This window comes from Brachycentrus maculatus, unplaced genomic scaffold (assembly GCF_059751285.1).
Source record: "Brachycentrus maculatus isolate JH-2025_06_01 unplaced genomic scaffold, ASM5975128v1 h1tg000126l, whole genome shotgun sequence".
Lineage (NCBI taxonomy): Eukaryota > Metazoa > Arthropoda > Insecta > Trichoptera > Brachycentridae > Brachycentrus > Brachycentrus maculatus.
In genome coordinates, this window is record NW_028280879.1 from 1,009,213 (window position 1) to 1,032,918 (window position 23,706).

Below are 23,706 nucleotides of genomic sequence, written 5' to 3' on the forward strand. Positions count from 1 at the left end.
TTACTAGTGATAACTATGGCTTTCTTAAATTGCCTAAAGTCCAAGTGACTGATATCTAGCTACGGCTTATGCAATACCGTTTATCATGTCCTTACTTAGGCTTCAACTTTATAAGTTTTATATACTATACCTACTCGGCTGTCCAAACGTAAAATACAGTAAGGGACCTTTTTTTGTAGTAAGTTTTTTTTTGCTTTTTTAGACTAAGTAGATTCTACTTAGCCCAAAAATGCAAAAAAAGGTACTACAAAAAAATGTCCCTTACTGTATTTTAAGTTTGGACAGCCGTACTCGTGAGTGGATTTACCTTTACGTTAAAATTTACTATAATTTCATATTATTTATGAGTGAAATGCTCGTTATCTCGCTTATCTCCTGAAAAATTCAGTTTTTTGATATACGTTGTTGAAAGGAGTGGGCGATATACATATATATATATATATATATATATATATATATATATATATATATATATATATATATATATATATATATATATATATATATATATATATATATATATATATATATATATATATATATATATGGCATTATTTTAACCATTCAATATAATTTAATATTCGAAGATACTTTTACCTGATTACTGAAGCATTTTTAAGAAATGTAATACGATAAACTTTATTTTTATTTTTATTACTTACTAAATTGTCGTATCCAAAAATGTACCTGAGATAATTCTACATTAAAACTCATCTACAATGTAGTTACTTGCATATATTATATGCATATGCGTGTGAATATACATGTACATATGTATTTTGTTGCACTTATAGTCGCACTGTTCTACTCGTATTTCAATGTACTACGAGTATATTAAGTATGGGAAAATGAAAAATGAAAAGAAATTACATTTCGACGACTTTTGTTACATTTCGAATACAAACTTATTTAACAATTTGACAGTTTTTATAGACGCTAGTTTATGACACCAAACAAATCAAATGATATGTCCTAAATGAAATTTTAATATAATTTTTTTACTGCATTGATACAGTGATATAAAAACACTAACTAACTAACCATCACGCCGCTTCCCCGCAGGGTTAGGCAGAGAGAATAGAACGCCACACCACTCTGTCCTTGCAAACATTCTTCGCCTCTTCCACGTTCATGCATCTCCTCATACATACCCGCGGATTGTTTCGACTCCTAACCTCACGACTTTCAAGTATTTGGCATACCTACCTGATAGTGCCAAGTTTTTCTCGGTCTCCCTCTACTCCTTTTTCCAATTACATTCGCCTCACAAATTTGTTTCGCCGCTCTTTCTTCACTCATTTATATACATGTCCAAACCATCTCAACACACCTATCTTAATTTAATGAAACAAATTAAATGACAAAAACGTGAATATTCGCTAAATGTTTATGATTTTTGTTTTCTCGGGTAAATTATAACTTAATTACACACCTATAATTGTACAGCTACAGATACTCGTAAAAGGACCATCAGTCCATTTAATCTTCACATACGTTTCAAAATGCCATAACAAGGCGAAACAATTGTAACAAAATTTATTTTTTGAACATCTCATCAAAGACGAAGAAGAATATGGAAGTCTGGAAATTTGCGGGGCTGACGACCGTCATAGGCTGGTTTAAGTGATCACTTTACACACGTGTAACATTCACCAACTCTACCCATTATTGATAGCACCACTACTCAAATTCTTGGAAGTTCTACATATCGCTCACTCCTTTCAAGAAAGTCATAAATCAAAAATCGTCAATTTTCAGTTGTGCATGTCTTCGAAATGCCCAAAAATGTACTATATCTCAGCAAAAGAGGCATATTTTTAACTTAATATTTACCCGCTACAGGGCAGAAAATGTTGTTTTTGCATTTTGGAGAAAAGGTACTGTTTAAGTATTTAAAAAAAAATTATTAAATATTTTTCAAATGGAAAAAAACCTTCGCTTCAATAAGTGGCTTGATATTTATTTTTAATACATTGGGTTATATTTTTAAACTTTAAAAACGTTCTCCTGAAAAATCAAGTTTTTTGATTTATGACGTTCTTGAAAGGAGTGAGCGATATATGAACCAACTCCGAAACGTTATTCTTGAATCATTAGAACATCACTAGAGACATCTATTGGTTAGATGTAAAGAAGTTTTTTATTTATTTATTTTTTTATTTAGCATAAATTCTTTTATTAGTATGTGAAATCCGAATCCTGGATTATAATTTATATTTTTTAAACAATAAAATACAATCTAGTAGATACAAAAAAATCAGTGATTGATTTTAACATTTAGTATATAAATTAAAGTAAATATTTGCTATTGTTTTCACACACATAATTTTAATACTGTTTCTATGGTATTTTGCCATTTTACAGTAGACGTATGTATTACTTTTGTCATAAGTACAGTATAACGGAGAGCTTAGCCGGTTTTTCGCAATTCGGATTGAACGTTAACGTGTGCGAGCATGTTAAGGTAAATTGGTGTCAATTTGTAGCGAGGTGAAAGTATATGCATCGCGAAAACGGTGTCGACAGTCGCCTCGTTATTAGGTGCCATTGTAATTGCGGTTCTTGGGCTGTTGTGATGTTTATACGGTGGTTAGAGACTGTTTTCTCGAGAATATAGATACTCTCTCTGGAATCCAGAGAAATTATCTGAAGATCTTTCCAGAGTAATATCTAATTTCTTCATAAAATATCGTAGTTATACAGGACAAAGTGACCAAGTGCATTTTTTACAAAAACTTGACCATTGACTATCTGATATTTTCTAGCTTAATATTGCCCTGAAAAAATCCCAAAGCAATTTTAAACTTGGAAGTATAATGTATTGACTTGTTAAAAATGACTTACATCATTGGTTTATTTATTATTTATTGATTTGGCGTTTAATTTGTAGAACTCCATTTTAATTTATGTATTAATTTTAAATCAAACACAGATTTTTTGAGTCTACTAAGTTGTATTTTATTAACAAAAACACATAAAAAATTATTTTGTGACAATGGTTTCGCCTTGTTAGGGCATTATCAAACGAATGTTGAAACCCAGATTTGTGAATAAGTGATCGGTATATATCCCATACCCAATACCAAAAACGGACCTGAAGTCGGTTCAATATGAGATGATTTTTGTAATTTTGATGTAGAACTACACGAGTATAACTGTTTTTCCGCTACTCCTCTACGGAACCATGAAAATACGAGATAAGCCATCAATTCAGCCTCCTTATCTTATTAATCTTGTATAATTAAGCAATTAAATATACTAACAACGCTTATAATATGATTTCAGAATATTTTAAGTATTAAAATCACAGCATTTTAAGGTAAATATTGTAAATGAACGCGTTTTCGTATACGAGTAAAGATACAATGCAGAGTAAGACTTTTTTTTTGTTGGTAAAATTCTGAATTGATAATTGTTAAAATTAAGTACAATCGCGTCCTGAAGAAGATATCTGAAGTGGTGTCTGATACGTTGGTAACGATTAGATATCAAGAGAGGTAATTAAAGTATGTAATACTAGTAAAAAAAATCACGTTTTAAAAACTTTTAATAATCCTATATTCCTTTTCATCTGTATTGGATATTTTTTAAACTGACCCTTTACCACAATGGCAGCGCCATCTGTTGAACATTACATCAAAAATATAAAAAGGTACATATTTCAAAAATAGTGATATTCCAATATATATGGTAAACAAACTAAAAATTCGCGCGGAAACACGTTAGGTCTCTAGTGCGGCCGTTCGCTTCTGAATTTGGACGTTTTAGATCTCAGCTTTAAAACTGATGGTTACTGATTCAATTCGTGTGTGACAGGACTGCTGGCCCACACAGCGGGAAAGGTTATCTTTTTTGTGTGCATTAGGGAGATAATCTGGAATGTCAGGAGCCGTTTTTTTTCTCACTCAATGGTTATAAGGGCACTAAAGTGCGAAAGGATCAGAGAAAAAAGATAACATAGCCATTAAGTCAATATCGTTGTTTAAATATGTTCATATTTTTTGTTATTTTTTTTATTATGTGCAGTGCATAATTGAGTTCATCATTTTATTCGTTTATATTTAAGTATCATTTATACAGTGGCTTGCACGTGTAATTAATTAGAGTAGACAGTAGAGGTAGGTAGCAAAGTAAACTAGGTACTTCTTACTAAGGTAGGCAGCAGGGGTAGATATTAAGACTTCCTTCACATCCATACATCTAGTCATACATGCCTTTCGATTACGTAGATTGAACTCAGATCAGTCGTGCCAAGTCTTTTTCGGCCGTCAAAAAAAAATTGCATACAAATATTTTTTTACATTTATATTGTATATACATAAATGTAAAAAAAAAATATTTGTATGCAATTTTTTTTTATTGTATTTCTCTTGAGATATTTACTGTTTTTTCCTGTCTCACACTAAATGTGTCATTTTCTTAATTATATAAGAAGTTTAAATTCTTTCACATATCGCTTACTCCTTTCAAGAACGTCATAAATCAAGAAACTTGATTTTTCAGGAGATTTTCGTTTTTAAAATAAAATGAAATGTATTAAAAGTAAATATCAATCCACTTATTGAACTTTTTATTGTGCAACAGATCTTTTAAGGTAAAAACTGAAGGTTTTTTTTCTCCATTTGAAATATATTTAGGATATTTAAAAAAAAAATAATTTAACAATAGCTTTTATTCAAAATGCGAAAACAACACTTTCTGCCCTGTAGCGGGTAAATATTAAGTTAAAAATATGCTTCTTTTGCTGGATATAGTACATTTTCTGGGCATTCCGAAAACATGCACAACTGAAAATTGTCGATTTTTGATTCATGACGTTCTTGAAAAGAGTGAGCGATATACGGTGCTCCAGACGAAGGAGTTCATTGGGATGAGAATCTAGAAGCTTAGGAATAATGTTATTGAATTTATTAAATACATGATAATATAAATAATTGTCTCTTAAACGCCTAAGTAATGTGGAAATTTGTACGTTAGGTTAATCTTTAATTATAATATTTATATATATATATATATATATATATATATATATATATATATATATATATATATATATATATATATATATATATATATATATATATATATATATATACATATATGTATATATATATATATATATATATATATATATATATATATATATATATATATATATATATATATATATATATATATATATATATATATATATATATATATATATATATATATATATATATATTATATATATATATATATATATATATATATATATATATATATATATATATATATATATATATATATATATATATATATATATATATATATATATCACTCTCGGAATGTGCCAAATCGTAAAGGCAGAATCACTAAGCGTTAAGTCATTTTCTAATCTTCGAAGTGAATTTTTTAATAACCATAATAAATATTTACGGTGTCTTGGTAGCGCCGTAAGAAGAACATTTTCTTATTTTCGTATGATGGTATATTAGGATAGAAATACAATTATGTAGAGCGTGAATTACGAATTATTAGATACATTGTCAGTTTCATTAAGATTTTTTGAAGCGATACTTCTTACTTCTTAGGCGTCGATCCGATATTATATTATATTCCATAATTGGACGAGAATTAAGAGTGAAATCTCAAGGATGCGCCACGTTTATTACACACATTTCGTTACATGAGAAAGAAGAAGTAAGAGAGCTATACATAGCCACGGGAGTGGTGCTAAAGAAAGTACACGATACAATGCGGAAAAATAAGATACTGATAGTTTTGTTCATGTGCACGTAAGACGCTATATATGAACACCTGAGGTAACACGCATTGTTCAGGTATTTTCATAATGTTGTAAAAAATCTAACGAATCAATAAAAAAAATCAAGAACTGCAAAAGATGGATTTTTTCTCGTTATCTCTAAAGTGTCGAAATTTGTGAATAAATCGTTGGTGAGTAGAGATTTTACGATAAGAGGAAGTATAAGAAAATATGTTTTATGTTGCGTTGAGACCTCTTAAATTAATATAGATGTTCTAGTAGCCACCATATTCCTTATTATTTTTTGACATCTCATCAAATATGAAGAAGAATATGGAAGTCTGGGCATTTATCATATTCCTTTATTTCAACTTTCATCGAAGGATGAAAGTAGACTGAATGAAGTCGAAATGCGATCTCTCAGAAGAATGTGTGACAAAACGATGTATGATAGATGTGCGAATAGTGAAATAAGGAAGGAATGCAAAGCTGAGATAAGTATTATCGATAAAATTAAGAAAGGTGTGTTGAGATGGTTTGGACATGTAGAACGAATGAGTGAGGAAAGAACGAAAGAATGTTAGTGGGAAAAGAAGCAGAGAAAGACCGAGAAAAACATGGCACGATCAGGTATGCCAAATACTTGAAACTGGTCAGGTTAGGAGTCGTAATAATCGGCGGGTATGTATGAGTAGATGCATGAACGTGGAAGAGGCGAAGAATGTTTGCAAGGACAGAGTGGTGTGGCGCTCTATTCTCTCTGCCTACCCCTGCGGAGAAGCGGAGTGATGGTTAGTTAGTTTGTTTTTCAATATTTTTACAAAATTGTAGTGTGAATATAATATACATAAAAGAAAATATACAGGCGGTTTTACAGAGGAAAAATAATTTGCACTAATTAATGAAAAAAATATTCGATCTATACTCTTTTACAAATAATCAAATAATTAAATTATATTTTAAGGTTCAGCTTGAGTTACATAAAAAATAAGTCAGACGTACATCGCACTATTGCCAATCAATTGTCTCTTATATTTGAGTCGTTAGGTAACTTCAATTCATAGTCGAAAAAGTATTGAGTTTAGATATCGCTCACTCCTTTCAAGAACGTCATAAATAAAAAATCGTCAATTTTCAGTTGTGCATGTTTTCGGAATGCCCATAAAATGTACTAAATCCCAGCAAAAGAGGCATATTTTTAACAAAATATTTACCCGCTACAGAGCAGAAAGTGTTGTTTTTGCATTTTGAAGAAAAGGTATTATTTAATTATTTTTTTAAATAAACTAAATATTTTTCAAATGGAGAAAAAAACCTTCAGGTTTTACCTAAAAAGATCTGTTGCACAGTAAAAAGTTCAATAAGTTGCTTGATATTTATTTTTAATACGTTTTATAGAATTTTATAACTTTAAAAACGTTGTCCTGAAAAATCAAGCTTTTTGATTTATGACGTACTTGAAAAGAGTGAGCGATATATATTCTTAAAAGTTAAAAAAAGGATCACAAATATCGCCATTAAATGAAACCAGTTGTTATGATAACTAAGGCAACCCAAAAAAAATGTAATGTAAATTTCACGCCATATTAGTACTTCGTTTGTAGCAGATGTTTAGCATTCGTGTTGTATTTTTTGTAGCATTGTAAATTGTCTTATTTTTTAATTTATACATTTGATTCCGAATAAACCAGTTCACCTTTTATCTATTCAAATTAGTATTCATTAATCTACCGCTAAAAAAATCTTATTTACTCTTTGCTTAGTTAATTCTTTTAATATAGGGACATTGTCGGCTTTTCTGTAAGTGGCCAACTGGTTTCACATTTTCGTCTGGAGCTTAAATGATTAGAATTGAAAATGAAATATATAAAAAATTAAATAACTATCTTTATATAAAATCCATCAATTGATTTAATGTTTTTTACATCTCAACATAAGAAGAATATGTCTGGGCATTAACAGGGCTTACGACTGACATAGGCTTGTTTAATTGATCACTCTGCTCACGTGTAACATTTACCAATTCTACCCATGGGTAACGACAATGCCACTAAATTTTTTGAAACTTCTAAATGAATTGATCTATCAATGGTTGGATAAGGAAAGCTGTTATTAATTGGAGACTCTTTCCATTTGCTTGTGAGGTCCGAATCCTGGATAATATTCACATACTTGAGAAACGCTTGAAAACAAGATTTTCTATTTGTTTTAACTTGTGATTTGACCAGTTAATTTATTTTGTGAATGAGTATTTAGACATACTCAAAGTGTTGATTCAATATATTTGTACACGTGAAATACTTGTATATGACCACTTTTAAAAGTTTATTAATGTAAATTCCCCTAGTTTCGAGAACTACAAATGTTCTCGAAACTAGTCTTGCTTACATTGATAAACTCAAAAAGATAATTATATACAAGTGTTTTATTGCACGCTTGGCTACCGTACTGGAGGTCCCTGGCTCGAATCCCAGGAGGGTTCAAATAAATAAAACTGATTTTTTCACTCTAATATTTATTCAATATTACGCTGGACTGGTACCTGAAGCGGAGGGCTGATCACCTTTCCTTCATGTATTAACGATCAAGATAACACTGCGTTTATATGATGCTGTGCCCTATGCACCATCGGGTGCAGATGAGGGTTTGAAGAAGTTTATTTTAGTATTTTAATCCTCATGTTATTCCACAATTTTTATGATTATTCAATACATAACATAATTCGACATAATTATTAAAATATTGATTTTTTTAAATATATATATATATATATATATATATATATATATATATATATATATATATATATATATATATATATATATATATATATATATATATATATATATATATATATATATATATATATATATATATATATATATATATATATATATATATATATATATATATATATATATATATATATATTTACATATATACACATATATATATATATATATATATATATATATATATATTTACATATATACACATATATATATATATATATATATATATATATATATATATATATATATATATATATATATATATATATATATATATATATATATATATATATATATAGTGTTTAAAAATGCGAGAATTTTGTACAGATTCATATGAGTCTTATCCTGTTTTACACATGGTATATTGGTCAATTCCTCATTTTCTAGAACAGTTGAAAAACGTACTTATCAAAGTTATCAAGATTTTCAAAGTAGGTTTTAATGCCTTGAAGACGATGCTAGTTCTGAGAAAAGAAAATTGTTACTCGCAATAACGGATGGTGGAGTTAGAACAGATAAACCTACTGAGGTATAATAACTGGTTAAACCACCAAGAAGATACAATATGTAGGTAATAGTAATGTCGATATGGGTTGTTCTTATTGTACATAACTCAACGCAAAAAATTATACTAATTTATTACTTAAAATATATTAAACGCTTGTATAATAGTACTAATTGAGTTTTATAACACTCTCCTTATCATTCATCGTTCACTTTGAGTAATACCACTTTAAAAAACACTGCTTCGTGACTAGCGGTTTCGGAATAATCATTCCATCACCAGGTCAAATGCATATTAAAATGAGTTTGTTACGTTCTGACATTTTTACAAAAATAAAATATGGAAAGAAAAGTCAACGATGAATGATATCACCATACCACAAAGTAAACAGTGCTTTTAATATACAAAATATATTGAGTTTTATTTCATTAAATATGACTAGTTTCGAAAACTACACTTGTTTTCATCGACAGTTGATTAGTAAAACTAACGACCAAAAAATATTATTCAGGTATATGTAATGGTTTGTAGGGTATGAAAAAGAGCTAAGAGGATGAAGGAACGGGACTTTTTGTAAAAGGAAACATAGATAATAATAATGACGTATTTTAGAAAAGCATAATATTAATTAACGTTTTATCAGAATTATTTCACTGACGTTATTCAAAATTTTCTAAATTGTTTATGACTTGACCTTTGTTTGAAACTGAATTTAAGAATTCAAGTGTATTTGAGTCAAATGAATGATTAGTTTCCATTATGTGATTCGCGAATTCTGAAAATAATTACTTGTAAGTCCACGGCGATGTTCTTGGATTCTATATTTTTAATATCTCGCAGTTTAGCCAGTATATATTTTAATCGCAGTCTCATTCCACAAAGTTAATTCCGAATCAATAAATAATCCAGTTTTTGACAATAATTTCACTGATCGAAATAATTTTCGTTTTTTCCATGTGATTAGTTTGTCGCCTAATTTAGGGGGCGTTGATTGCGAATCTGGCTATACTAGTATCATTTAATTCATCCAAAATCATGTGTTCATAGCGAGGTTGCTCGCGGTCTGATGACACCAGAGTCAAGTATCAAGCTTTTGATACAATCATTACATTGAACGCATTGCATATTCTTTAAAAGTAAATGCCAAGGACCCCAAAGCGAAATTGTGTAACACTCGATTTACGTACTTTAACTCAATTGGGCTACATTTTAGTGATTATGATTAAATAAAAAAGAAATTTATAAAAGACTAATCGTAGTGATTTCGCGTGAAGATTATGATTAATCGAACAATTCATAAAAAATACAGTTTGAAATATTTTTATAAATAACTCTTATTTTAACTCTATGTAGATATTACCGTACCCATCTCTACGAATACCTGAATGATGTTTTGCACATTAGTTTTTGTAATCACCTGTCGATGAAAACATCAGTTATTTTTTTAAGTAGTGTAAAATAAAACTCAACAAGCGTTTTAATAATCAACTTTGAACTCTGTTCAAGTGATTTTTTAGTTTTACTTGTAAAATCCTGTGTACTGAAAATGTTGACTATCTCCCTTAATATTGTTTCTAAATGTGACAAAAGTGCGTTTGACGACTTAACAACTTCGTCGCATAGCCAGATGTGCCATATGTGATGAAGTTGACCTAGAAGTTTGCCGCTATACCCAAAGGAAAGTAAACCTTTAACTGCTGTATTATTCACTTTTAGTATTTTTTAATATGACAGAAACGTACCCTTAAGATTAATATTAAACGAAAATGCAAACAAAAAGTCCTTAATTATTAAACGAAAATGGCGCTGTATAAAATTATTTAAAATCCATTTTTTTTAATAATTATTATCATCAATATTGTACTTCAGATAACATTCGAAGGTGCTATTGAATAAACATTAGAGTGAAAAATCTCTCATATGTTTGTATATTTAAAAAAAATATCATATCCACGCCTTAATCCACATCTGTATAGACGCTCTTGAGGTAGTATTCTACAGAAATGGCGCTATATAAATTGACCAAGTTTATCTTTATGATTATAACTATTCACCCCATCCCGGGAATGTAAACCGGGAACGGGATTCGAATTATCCAGTGACAAAAACGGTATATGAGAATATACATAGCTACTCGTAAATCAATATATGTTTAAACGCTTATAGAAGTTTATATCAATATTTAAACTTTGAATTTTTTGCCATGTCTTGTTTTTATTTTTTTATTTGTTTGTAATCGAACTGCAATGAAGTTTATATCAGCGTCGTACAAACTGGTTCGCGGGACCGCTACAATCCAGCTTAAACGTGTCAATAAATGCAAGGAACACATGAACCTCGCTTTGGGCTGTACCGTATATATCGGCAGTGAGTACGTTGTTAAGAATCGAGTATAAATGCATTTATCCTAAATTTACGCGCTGTATTTTGTCAATTGGCGTTTGAGACAAGTAAAAAAATCTGTAATCAAGGCAACAAGTACCGGATAAATAAAAACTCTGTGACATAATAAAAAAATAATGCTGTTGTTTTGACGAGTCCCGGGCAGACCACCAAAGAGATGGATTGACAGCTGGTTATCGACATCTCAGGAGGCTTATCCTTCTTAAAAACAGGCCACAAGGCCTACACCAAGAAGATGAAAATGAAGAGGCTGTCGTTTTATTAATGTGAACTCATTGTGTATACTGTGGACTCCAAGATAGAACGACGCCGACGGAGAGATGAATACAGGTATATATATATATATATATATATATATATATATATATATATATATATATATATATATATATATATATATATATATATATATATATATATATATATATAATATAATCAGGCATTCGGTAATTCAGGATGATAGATAATATATAAGATAATATAAGATATAGGCAAGTATAATTAAGAAAAAAATAACAAATTTAAAACGGCAATTATCTAATGTGTTCCCGAAACCGCACAAGATTTTGTTACTTTGATACGAGTACCTACCTACTCGTATGCGGTCTCGCGATGCGTTTGATTTTATTACAGTATGTGTTGAGATATAACAATACGCGTGTTAAGCTGGTCTCAAATAACGCCGTTTCGTTTAACGCTTGTAACACTAAGCGGAGTCTTTATGTATATAAATATATATTTGAAATAAACATTAAATACTAAATTACATATGTACATAAATTGTGATTTATAAAATGTCCCATAGAGTAAAATTGAAATAAAATCATAAATAATCTTTAATTTATATTCCCGATTTGGTGACTCCAACTATATTAAAGATGCGTTCTGTGGAATCCTACTTTAAATTGCCATTTTCTTGATTAATAATAATTCATATAAATTATCAACACGTTCTGTTTTCTCGTTTTAATAACGTGCGTGTATGTGTGCATACATATATGTATAAATAAATATATACATACGCATGTATACATGTTCAGGTACAAATATGTATATAAAATCCGTTCAAAGTAACTTAGCGGAACTCCGTTAACTGAATGCGAGAGATAACTGCGAGAAAGGTAAAATTAGGTATTAAAATTCTAGATAGTTGTGAAAAACGGGTTACATGTTCATGTTCCGTGAATTATCACCAAAGGAGCGTTGGTTGCTCACAAAGTTATTCATTGAAAGAATAAAACACAATTATAACATGTTAAAAAATGCAAAAAATAATTAATCGTGGCGTTTAACTTAAATTATACATTTAGACTGCTAGTCTTCTTTTCAAAAAATCAAAGACATGTTTTAAACAAATCGCTCACTCCTTTCAACAACGTCATATATCAAAAATCGTCAATTTTCAGTTGTGCATGTTTTCGGAATGCCCAGAAAATGTACTATATCCCAGCAAAAGTGGCATATTTTTAACTTAATATTTACCCGCTACAGGGCAAAAAGTTTTGTTTTTCGCATTTTGAAGAAAACGTTTTGTTTAATTATTTTTTTAAATAAACTAAATATTGTTCAAATGGAGAAAAAACATTCAGGTTTTACCTAAAAATATCTGTTGCACAGTAAAAAGTTTAATAAGTGGCTTGATGTTTATTTTAAATACATTTTATTGTATTTTTAAACTTAAAAACCAGTCTCCTGAAAAATCTACTTTTTTTGATTTATGACATTGTTGAAAGGAGTTAGCGAAAAGTCTAAAGTAATTTACACGTTAAGCAATTGGTAAATCATTAAATTTTATAAGCTATCTAATTATATTAATTGATTGGGCAATAACTTTGTGATAATTACCACTTTTTTATCAATAGTGGTATTAAAGTAAAATTTAAATTAATAATGAAATATAATTTAAAATTATAATAAACTCTAATGTATGGAAGTGAAACATGGAGTTGGCAAAAGAAGGATGAAAGTAGACTGAATGCAGTCGAAATGTGATCTCTCAGAAGAATGTGTAACAAAACGATGTATGATAGATGTGCGAATAGTGAAATAAGGAAGGAATGCAAAGCTGAGATAAGCATTATCGATAAAATTAAGAAAGGTGTGTTGAGATGGTTTGGACATGTAGAACGAATGAGTGAGGAAAGAACGGTAAAACAAATTTATGAGGCGAATGTTAGCGGGAAAAGAAGCAGAGGAAGACCGAGAAAAACATGGCACGATCAGGTATGCCAAATACTTGAAAGTGGTCAGGTTAGGAGTCGTAACAATCGGCGGGTATGTATGAGGAGATGCATGAACGTGGAAGAGGCGAAGAATGTTTGCAAGGACAGAGTGGTGTGGCGCTCTATTCTCTCTGCCTACCCCTGCGGGGAAGCGGCGTGATGGTTAGTTAGTTAGTTATGAAATATAATTTTTTATTTGAACGTTATTTTACTGAAACGAATTATTTGATTAATTTAAATTTATAAACGGTCGGTATATGGCTTGGCCATGTAGGTACTCCGCATGCCTCCCGAGAGCCTTAATCAAGCTTGCCTCTTTTGCAAGGCATCAGGTTCGCGCCGCCCAGGACGACCACTGCTGACAATTCGTCGGCAGTTCTCGTCAGAACTTCGGGACGCGGATCTGACTTGGGAGGATGCAAGGGAGCTGGCAGCGGACAGAAAAACCTGGAGACAGTTTGTGGACTCCATATGCTCCACCTAGGGAGCGGATATGGTTATTATTATTATTATTATTATATGAAAATAAGACATCACATAGGTTAAACATATGAATTTTTGACATACCCCCGTAATTAACATAACTGATTTCAATGTGACTGTTACCTAATATAAGACACAAATTAACATATGTGTCGCCTGCTTTCAAAATCCGCCAGATCCAATATTATAAGAATTTAAAATTAATTACTCTATCGGGATGCTAAGTGTGGATTTTATTGTTTAAAATATTTGTATACTTGAAAACCCTGCTAAACAATTCTTAACCATGAGATGTTAGACAGTAAATAGCATATTCCGTTCTTTATTATTCTTTTTTTTATAATAAAAAGTAATAAATAATTTTAAATAACTGAATATTCATTGAAAAACGGTTTGGTTGAAAGAAAATATTGACTGCTTGGTTGAAAATAACCGGAGTTTTTATATAGTTATACCGATAGAATTATGAAGCTACTCGAAAAACAGTAAAAGGTCAAAGGTAATACTGGTCAATATGTTATTGAAATTCATCATCATCATCAAACCCTTATCCGCACCCCAATGGTGCATAGGGCACTGCATCATATAAACGCACTGTTATCTCGATCGTTAACACACAAAAGGAAAGGTTATCAACCCTCCGCTTCAGGTAATATTCAGTCCAGGGTAATATTAAATAAATGTTAGAGTGAAAACATCACTTATATTTATTTGACCCCCCCTCTAGGAATCGAACCCGGGACCTCCAGAACGGTAGTCAAGTGTGCTTACCATTACACTGCGGAGGCAGATTAAATTCACTTATAAATCAAATTTTTGTTCTAAAAAAAAAGACTTTTGTATGACCCAATATGTACCTGCATCATGCTGGTCTATTCTATGTAGTATTAAGCGCATACTGACCATTTTGGTTCAGCACTAAAACGCAAAAATTAAATATTGACCAAATAAATACCGGCCTTTTCGCTTGACAGTTAAAAATGCTGGAAAGAGACGTGTTTATTGTTGAATTGTACGTTGGAACGAAACGCAACGATGGGTACGTAATGCAAACGCAGACCGAGAATGGAGAGGTACTAAAAATTCCAACGCAAAAATAAGTGTATCAATTTCGTCGGGTACGATTTAGGGTAATTTGGCTCACGATTCACCTGGAAACAGGTGGTTATGACCGATTATTGCAGAGCACGGGTCCCGCGTGCATCGGCTATTTCGGGAGGCGACTGGTGAATAATTTCACCCAAGAAAGCACGCGAATGTGAACCTTCGGGGAAATGTTGCTCACCTCGTTCGCACCGACTACAGTCGTACGTAATATGAACTTCATACAATTTTGTTACCAAAAAAGATATACACACACACACACACACACACACATATATATATATATATATATATATATATATATATATATATATATATATATATATATATATATATATATATATATATATATACATATATTTATATATTTATATATGCCTTATTAGAAAACCAAAAAATTGTACTTCATTTTTAAATCCAAATTAAAATTTTATCAAGTGATTTACTGATATAACTAGTTTTTTTTTGTCTTGTGTATATGTATTTTTGTAAAAAAAAAGTGTTGGCTTAGCTCGTAAATTAAAAAAAACGTATCTATATACTTATAATGTAAACAAGGTTATTGATATCTCTACAAAGATGAAAAAGAATATGGAAGTCTAGGCATTTACAAGGTATAATATCTGTCATTGGTTGATTTAAGTGATCGCTTAATTCACGGATAGAAAGGTGAATATGTCACAGTGTATGTATAAAGTGATCACGTGACCCGGCCAACGACAGCTAGTGAGCCCTGTAAAAGACCAGATTTCTAGATTATTCTTCATTTTTATGTCAAAATGGATCTTGATATTAATGACTAAATACGTAAATGAAGTTAAATCAGAGTACGAGTGTGTGATCCAAAATTTGTATATAATCAACTTATTGTGAATAAATTTTTGTTATTTTTACCCAAAACAGAGATAGTAATATATATATTTTTTTAATGATGTCGGATATTTTAGTTATTAATTGTTCAATTATAAGCCCAGTAATGATAAATAATAAAAATAAAATGATTGTAGAGATGGCCACTGTAATAAATCTCAAAATCTTAGTTTGCCAACATTAAAGCCAATTGTGGAAATTGGCATTAATATTGACAGCACTGAGGTAAACTTGTTTAAGACAAGCAGAAAGCAAATTTTAACGTGACTTGAAAAAATCCGTTACACGTTTTAAGGTAACAGGTTAACATACCAGCGAATCTTGTTTGGGATGCTTGCGAGACGTAAACAACGATTAATACTTATATTTATTGTATACCACACGCGGTTTCCCAGTGTGTGCACATGTGCAATGCAATACTTGTCCTCACTCAAATAAATTTAACAATATCTGTGATTCAGTTTAAACATATTATATATATATATATATATATATATATATATATATATATATATATATATATATATATATATATATATATATATATATATATATATATATATATATATATATATATATATATATATATATATATATATATATATATATATATATTGTATAGAGAAGGGTTCCCCAAGAAATATTTCCAAACTATCTTCTATTCTGACACTCTTTTTATCTTTTTTGACATCTCAACATCGATGAAGAAGAATTTGGAAGTCTTATGGAGGGCTTATGACTTAAATGGTTTTAGGTTAGGTTACAAACGTGTAATATTCACCTATTTTACCCATGATTCACAACCACTCTATTCAAATTCTTGAAAGTTCAAATTCGAATCATATTGCTTAAATTTACCGGAATTTCACTAGAGACCATCTATGGTGGTAAAAAAAGCTTTTTATTGAAAAGAACCTCATTCACTTTGTGTAATACCACTTTAGTAGTAGTACACAAAATGAACGATGAATGATAAGCAGAGTGTTATATTATTATACCACAAAGTTAATGTTTTTAATATACAAAATATATGTTACATACTGGTTTGCATAGTTGCAAACTGTAAGTTACTCGTAATTTCTAGACAATTTAATATGTGGTGCTATCGAAGAATGCTCAAAATATAAAGAGAATTTTCAAAGAGAATATTTTAAGATGCATAAGATAAGAAAAATAAGTCAAACACTGTAGAAAAAAGCTAGAGTATTGTAGACATTTTATTTTATGAAGGGAGAGAAATGGTAAATAATATGCATCATACTACAAGGAAAAGCTGAATGTAAACGCAGCATAGGCAGAATACCTTTGCTACATAGAATATCTTTGCTTAAAAACTTGAGAAATAGGTTTAATCGTTTACTATAAGTCGTTGTTTAGGGCAGCTTCAAAGTAAAAATTCCCATGAATATTGCCAACCTTCGCATTTTTATACGTATACATATTAAAAATAAAATAAAAAAATATTTTTTTAACTCATTGCTTTTCAATATTTTTATATTTCAAAACCTCATTTTTATTTCCATGTAAAATTTCAATACAAAAACGGTGTTTTCAGCCAAAAATTCAATTACGTTAGATGTTACCAGAGCATGTGTAAGATGGAGGATATCGTGAGGTGGGGAGGACAACGAAGGCGATACTGGAATGAACATATAAACAGAATGTCAGAAGACAAACTTCTACGTATCGCCCTTCAAGGTAACCCCGAAGGACGCAGACTCCCAGGCAGAACTCCGAAAAGATGGAAAGACAGCTGGGAGTCAACATCTCAAGAGCGACATGCGGGGGCACAAACAGATCCCTAGGATCTACAAAAAGAAAAAGAAGAAGAAGAAGTTACCAGGGTTTAAAGAAAATTAAGTTGCGGGCTATCGATCGTCCCGCCTTAATGTCAACGGAGTAGAGTAATAAGCCTCAATACTGAGTACACAGAATTGATGCCTTTTATTCGGAACGCATGTCGATCGTGGCAGACATGTATGTATGTACGCGATTTCCCTATTCCCTTAATTGTGCATGCTGCATTATACATGTGTCTGAGTGAAATGATCGCAGATAAATCAACAATCATTTTACCGGGTCAAAACGTTTAGAAATCCATGTCTGAGTGTTTGAGATAAAAACTGTAAGTCTAGAAGCGATAATTATTCTCTCCAGTGAAGTTGACATAAAAACAAACAGCAGAAATCAGATGTACGGGTTTACTTTCTTATCACCCATGCGGTAATAAATTTATCTAGCTTCGTGTCGAGTCTGTCACGCGTGCGGTGGGTACTGGGTACGATGCCCGACTGCGACACATTGCCGTCCTCAAGAATAAATTTTTAAAAAAATATTCAGAACATCTACATATCTTACAACGTTTTGCCGCACATTCGTCTGAGAGAACGCATTTCATAAGAGCAATACATAAGTGATCAATTAGCATATTCAATTTCTCGAGCGTGCCTTTGCTGTTGCTGTACCGATGATATGGGATATTCTATAGAAATCAATAACTAAAAACGCATTTTTTTACTAAATCATTCCCATAAATTTTATTTCCTCTGATTTAATTACAGTAAAGCGTATTAAAGGTAGAAAATAATGCTTTATAAATTATTTGGTATAGTATAAATATTGTTCAATTCACAAAATTTAATTTGATAGACGTACAACGCCATTTGCAAAAATTATAACATCTTCCGATAGGGTGATTGATTTTGCGCCACCCTGTACATATAACATTAAGCAATTAAACTAACATGCGCCCCAAAAAATATAATACTACAATTTTTGACTGTGAAGCGTGTAACATTCACGGTTTTTTTGTAGCGCATTTTTCTAAGTCCGAACATCGGTTGAAATGAAAACGGTCGATAATAATAGTAAATACCATGAGTTAGAACCGCACCATGCCATATTTCATATGGTTTTATGACTCAACTAGTAAAACGTGACTTAACTGCTTCATAACAATTAGTTGCTACAACTGTACTGTAACCAACAATATTTAAACCGCTTTTATGAATACGCTGGGTTTTTGTTTGAATGAAAACTAATAGTCCCTATTTCTTTAACCATTTATCCAAAGGCGTAGAATGATATAAAAAAAATATATATTATTATAAATCGTAGTTATTTAGAGTTGCTAAGCAATACACAAAAAAAAAAGATTTTTTGCGGAGTGTGTGTAAGTTTTTGGTAAGGGAATGTAATTAATTATGAGTATTTTAATGTTTTAGAAGTTAACGAACCCTGATGATGACAAGATTCTTGTCGAAACCGGTAGGTTAAAGTGTACGAATAATAAAAAAGTGGTGAAAACAAAGTTACTTAATTTTATAAAGTTTAAAAAAAAAACAAATTTTTCTAAAATTATACAGAATAATTGTTAAAGTCGGAAGACGTAAGAAATATGTATGGTATGTATGCAAATTGAAAATAAAAAACATGTAAAATAAATGTCATTGTTTCATGAAAATATTTACTCTATTCTATTTTCGAACCAACTGTATCAAGCCACACGTTGCTGTGGCTCTGTTTAATCGAATGGAAAAGAAAGAAAAACTACATTGATTTTAGTGACAGCAGATGTCACTAGTAGCGTGAGAGCGATGTTACGTTCGACAGATGGCGCTGCCATTGCGGCAAAAGAGCTGGTTAAAAACGTGTATTTACCTATCTGAGTATAAACATATGAAAAATAAGGGTATTTGAATGCAAAATTGTATAAATAATTCAAAGCAATCTGTGAATAGCTTTACTAGATTTAAGATTTTGAACAAACAAACGTTAACATTTGTATTTTCTTGATTTATTTAAAATATTTTATACAGTTTAAGTATATAAGGTTTGATGCAAAAAACTGAGGTCTTTAGTCATAAAATATCACTTTTAAGAGATGATTCTCGAATCAACGAACAATAAAGAAGAACGAAAATATTGTAATTTCTTGTTTTATTATCAAAAATTTCGGCAAATCAAATTCCAAAATATCAAATATATTGTAAATAACTAAATTCCGAAAAAAAGGCATTGAAATTTTCGATTTGTACTCATAGTAGGTACGCCACTGTAAAATTTTGTTCACACATCTTGAAATCAAAAGTAACAATTCTTTTAAACTAAACCAACAGCGGAAGAAACAAAAAATATTAGGTTCGTAAGTAATCGGTCGATAAATTAAATATAACAATGAACAAAGGAACACATACTACAATTTGACAATATGAAGTAAAAAAGTGATTCATTTTGTTGCATACTTATTTACTTTTCTTTATGGGAATCTACAGCATAGTTGGAGGGAAAATTTTTCAAGAGAGTCTAAAAATATTTTAATATAAAAATTAAACATTTTTTAAAACCACTTTTGAGTTTATTGTAATGTAAACACGACTAGTTTCGAGAAATAAAGATAATCATTTTCATCAACATGACATAATATAAACGTTTGTATTATGTTTATATAATAAAATAGTTCTCGAAACTACTCGTGTTTATATGAATAAACTCAAAAGTAGTATGTACATACTCACAAGTGTTTTTTTATTTTTATTTGAATAATCATGTTTCTCCATTAATTTACTGATAACTCAATAAATAATATAGATATTTATTTATTGATTTGGCGTTTAATTTGTAGAACTCCATTTTTATTTATGTATTAATTTTAAATCAAACACAGATTTTTTGAGTCTACTAAGTTGTATTTTATTAACAAAAAACACATAAAAAATTATATTGTGACAATTGTTTCGTTTGATAATGCCCTAACAAGGCGAAACAATTGTCACAATATAATTTTTTAAGTGTTTTTTGTTAATAAAATACAACTTAGTAGACTCAAAAAATCTGTGTTTGATTTAAAATTAATACAAAAAATAATATAGAGTTTGAGATTAATTTTTAAAAAGATATGTCGTGTATTTCGTGCGTTTTGATGTGTAAACTAAGTTTGCGTTTCTGTCGTGCCATATCGTTAGTGTCTCGCATCGTATCTACCAATTATTACATCTGGCAACGTGTGAAAAATATTTTCTGTTATCTCTTATCCTATTACATGTCGAAACTATTTATAATAATGATCTGAGTCTGCAATAATACATCGCTCAGTGATGCGTTAGATTGTAATATCACTCCTTTCAAGAACGTCATAAATCAAAAATCGTCAATTTTCAGTTGTGCATTTTCGGAATGCCCAGAAAATGTACTATATCCCAGCAAAAGAGGCATATTTTTGACTTAATATTTACCCGCTACAGGTCAGAAAATGTTGTTTTTGCATTTTGAAGAAAATGTATTGTGTTATTATTTTTATAAATAAATTAAATATTTTTCAAATGTAGAAAAAACGTTCAGGTTTTACCTAAAAAGATATGTTGCACAGTAAAAAGTTCAATAAGTGGTTTGATATTTATTTTTAAAACATTGTGTTATATTTTTAAACTTTAAAATCGTTCTCCTGAAAAAGCAAGTATTTTGATTTATGACGTTCTTGAAAGGAGTGAGCGATATCTTCACCACGCGTGGAATTCAAGACAGTAATGCATGTCACATATAAACGAGTTATTGCAAATGAGTATGCATCAAACGAATCGATCGCACTTACCTGCCGCCATAGGTGATAATAACAACAGTTGATCGCCATGTAGAATGCAGGAAATTCAGTGTAAATGCGATATAAACAAAGCTCTGTAAAACATTTGCGTGATGTTAATACATCTCTTCCATCAAAAGGACGCAGTTTAATTATGATATTTGCATGGAAAATCATGTTAAACTCTCTACAATAGTTGATTAGTTTCCTACACGTTGAGAAAATTATGCACGTTTATTAACATTATTTTTACGATTTTCTCTATTGTTAGTTTGAGGGAAAACCGAGTAAGAAACATCACAAGAAATTGTTGAAAAGATAGTATTGTGTTATAAATATTTAAATGATCTTGAATCTGAGCCATAAAACTTCATACGCAATTTCCAGATTTAGAGCAACAGTCACAGCTTCTGCTAATAAATTGTTCGGGATTAAGTTTTATGTTTCTAAGATCCAGTCGTTTGCCAGAATTTTAATTGATATTTAGAGGAATTTCATGGTTCATCAAATTACTGTTTATGACAAGAATTTTTGTTTTTAGAAATAGCGTCATCCGAGGATGGTCAATAGAAACTTCCGGCTTCAGTGAAATTTAAAAACAAAAAATACGTTTGCGTGTATAAGGTTAAAATAAAGAAAAAAATACAAAAATAACATCTACGCGAAGAAGAAAATGTGGCTAAAAATAAATATTTGTCACGCGCTGTTATTTCCGACATATTTTTACATTTCATACTTCGAGTCTCAAAAATAAAGTTATTAAAACGTATTTCTTTGCGTTTCACTGTAGCGAAATAGGGATAACATCTGAACCAAAATTACGAATGAGAAAAAAAACGCAACAAAAAGTAGCACATGTTTACATGGTGTTAAGAATAAATCAGCGCTGGAAATGTTAGTCATAAAAAGTAAACAAAAAACGCTCTCCTACCCTTGGTGGAGATTGATCGCAGGCTCCTGGAGGTCTCTGAAAATAAGCTAACAGAATATACAGAACAAAAGGATGTATGGTATGGTACATAATGCAATTAGACATTCGCGGTGGAATAAGTGTGCGTGTGTGGTATCAACTATCAACCCCGTGTCTTAGCGCCTTAGGGGCGGCAGACTTGAACATTTGGAGAGAAAAGTAGCCGAAGAAGGGTATAAGAAGAGTCGTCGTCGTTTGTTCACCTCTCTGCTGGCTGGTGACCTGTCGCACGACGCGCTGCTCCGTGCGGCTAACTCGCTGCTCTTGGCGGTTAATAGTCTGCTGCGCGGAACTTATAGTCTTCTCTTCCGAATTATGCTGATGCATTTTGTCACTTTGTACGCACACTCAAACACGGGAGGAAACACACGCGAGAACTTACGTTAAATAAAAAAAATAATATATAAAAATCGTCTTGTAACTTATCGTTTCGTTCTTAGTTTCATTGCAAAGAGCACCGAAATAGTCCACGAGTTCATTTAGCAGAAGTCAAGTCATCCCCGAGACTCGAAGTCAAGACGTCGGTCGGCCGCGAGTGGTGAGCGGATAGTGCGGTCCGTGGCTCCGGGCAGCCGCGGTGGGAGGCGACCCGAAATAGCGGGCTGCATATAGCGCGCCCGGAGCCGACTATCCAGCGCCCCCCGCCCCCGCCCGCCGACACACTACACCCATTCACAACTCTAATTTCACTCCATTATTCATCTGCATATGTCCATTTCCTCGCAACTTCTTCCACCATATTCCGCGCACAGCATCCGGCGACACCATCAATCCATCGACAGGCCGCTATCACAACTACTGAAATATCATCATATAGTCATCATACTTATTAATTACAATTTCCCTCCAATTACGATAATGTGCCCTCACTGGGTTTTCCCGTGCTATCTCATTTTCTTCATTTCAATAAAAACACTGGCTAATGGCACGAGTTTAAACTTGTTACTACTACTACCTACCATCACGCCGTTTCTCCGCAGAGGTAGGCAGAGAGGATGGAACGCCACACTTTTCTGTCCTGACATACACTCCT

General features: G+C 31.0%; 1 protein-coding gene across 1 annotated transcript in view; it reads right to left on the reverse strand.

Annotated features, from left to right (window-relative positions):
- LOC148309376 (uncharacterized) overlaps positions 1-23,224 on the reverse strand; it is a 125,225-nt gene extending 102,001 nt beyond the window's left edge. Inside the window, exon 1 of the mRNA XM_088260181.1 lies at positions 22,877-23,224. Within this exon, the coding sequence (XP_088116307.1) occupies positions 22,877-23,000 (124 nt within the window). The 5' untranslated portion in view covers positions 23,001-23,224. The remainder of the gene's footprint in view (positions 1-22,876) is intronic.
- Positions 23,225-23,706: the final 482 nt, after the last annotated feature.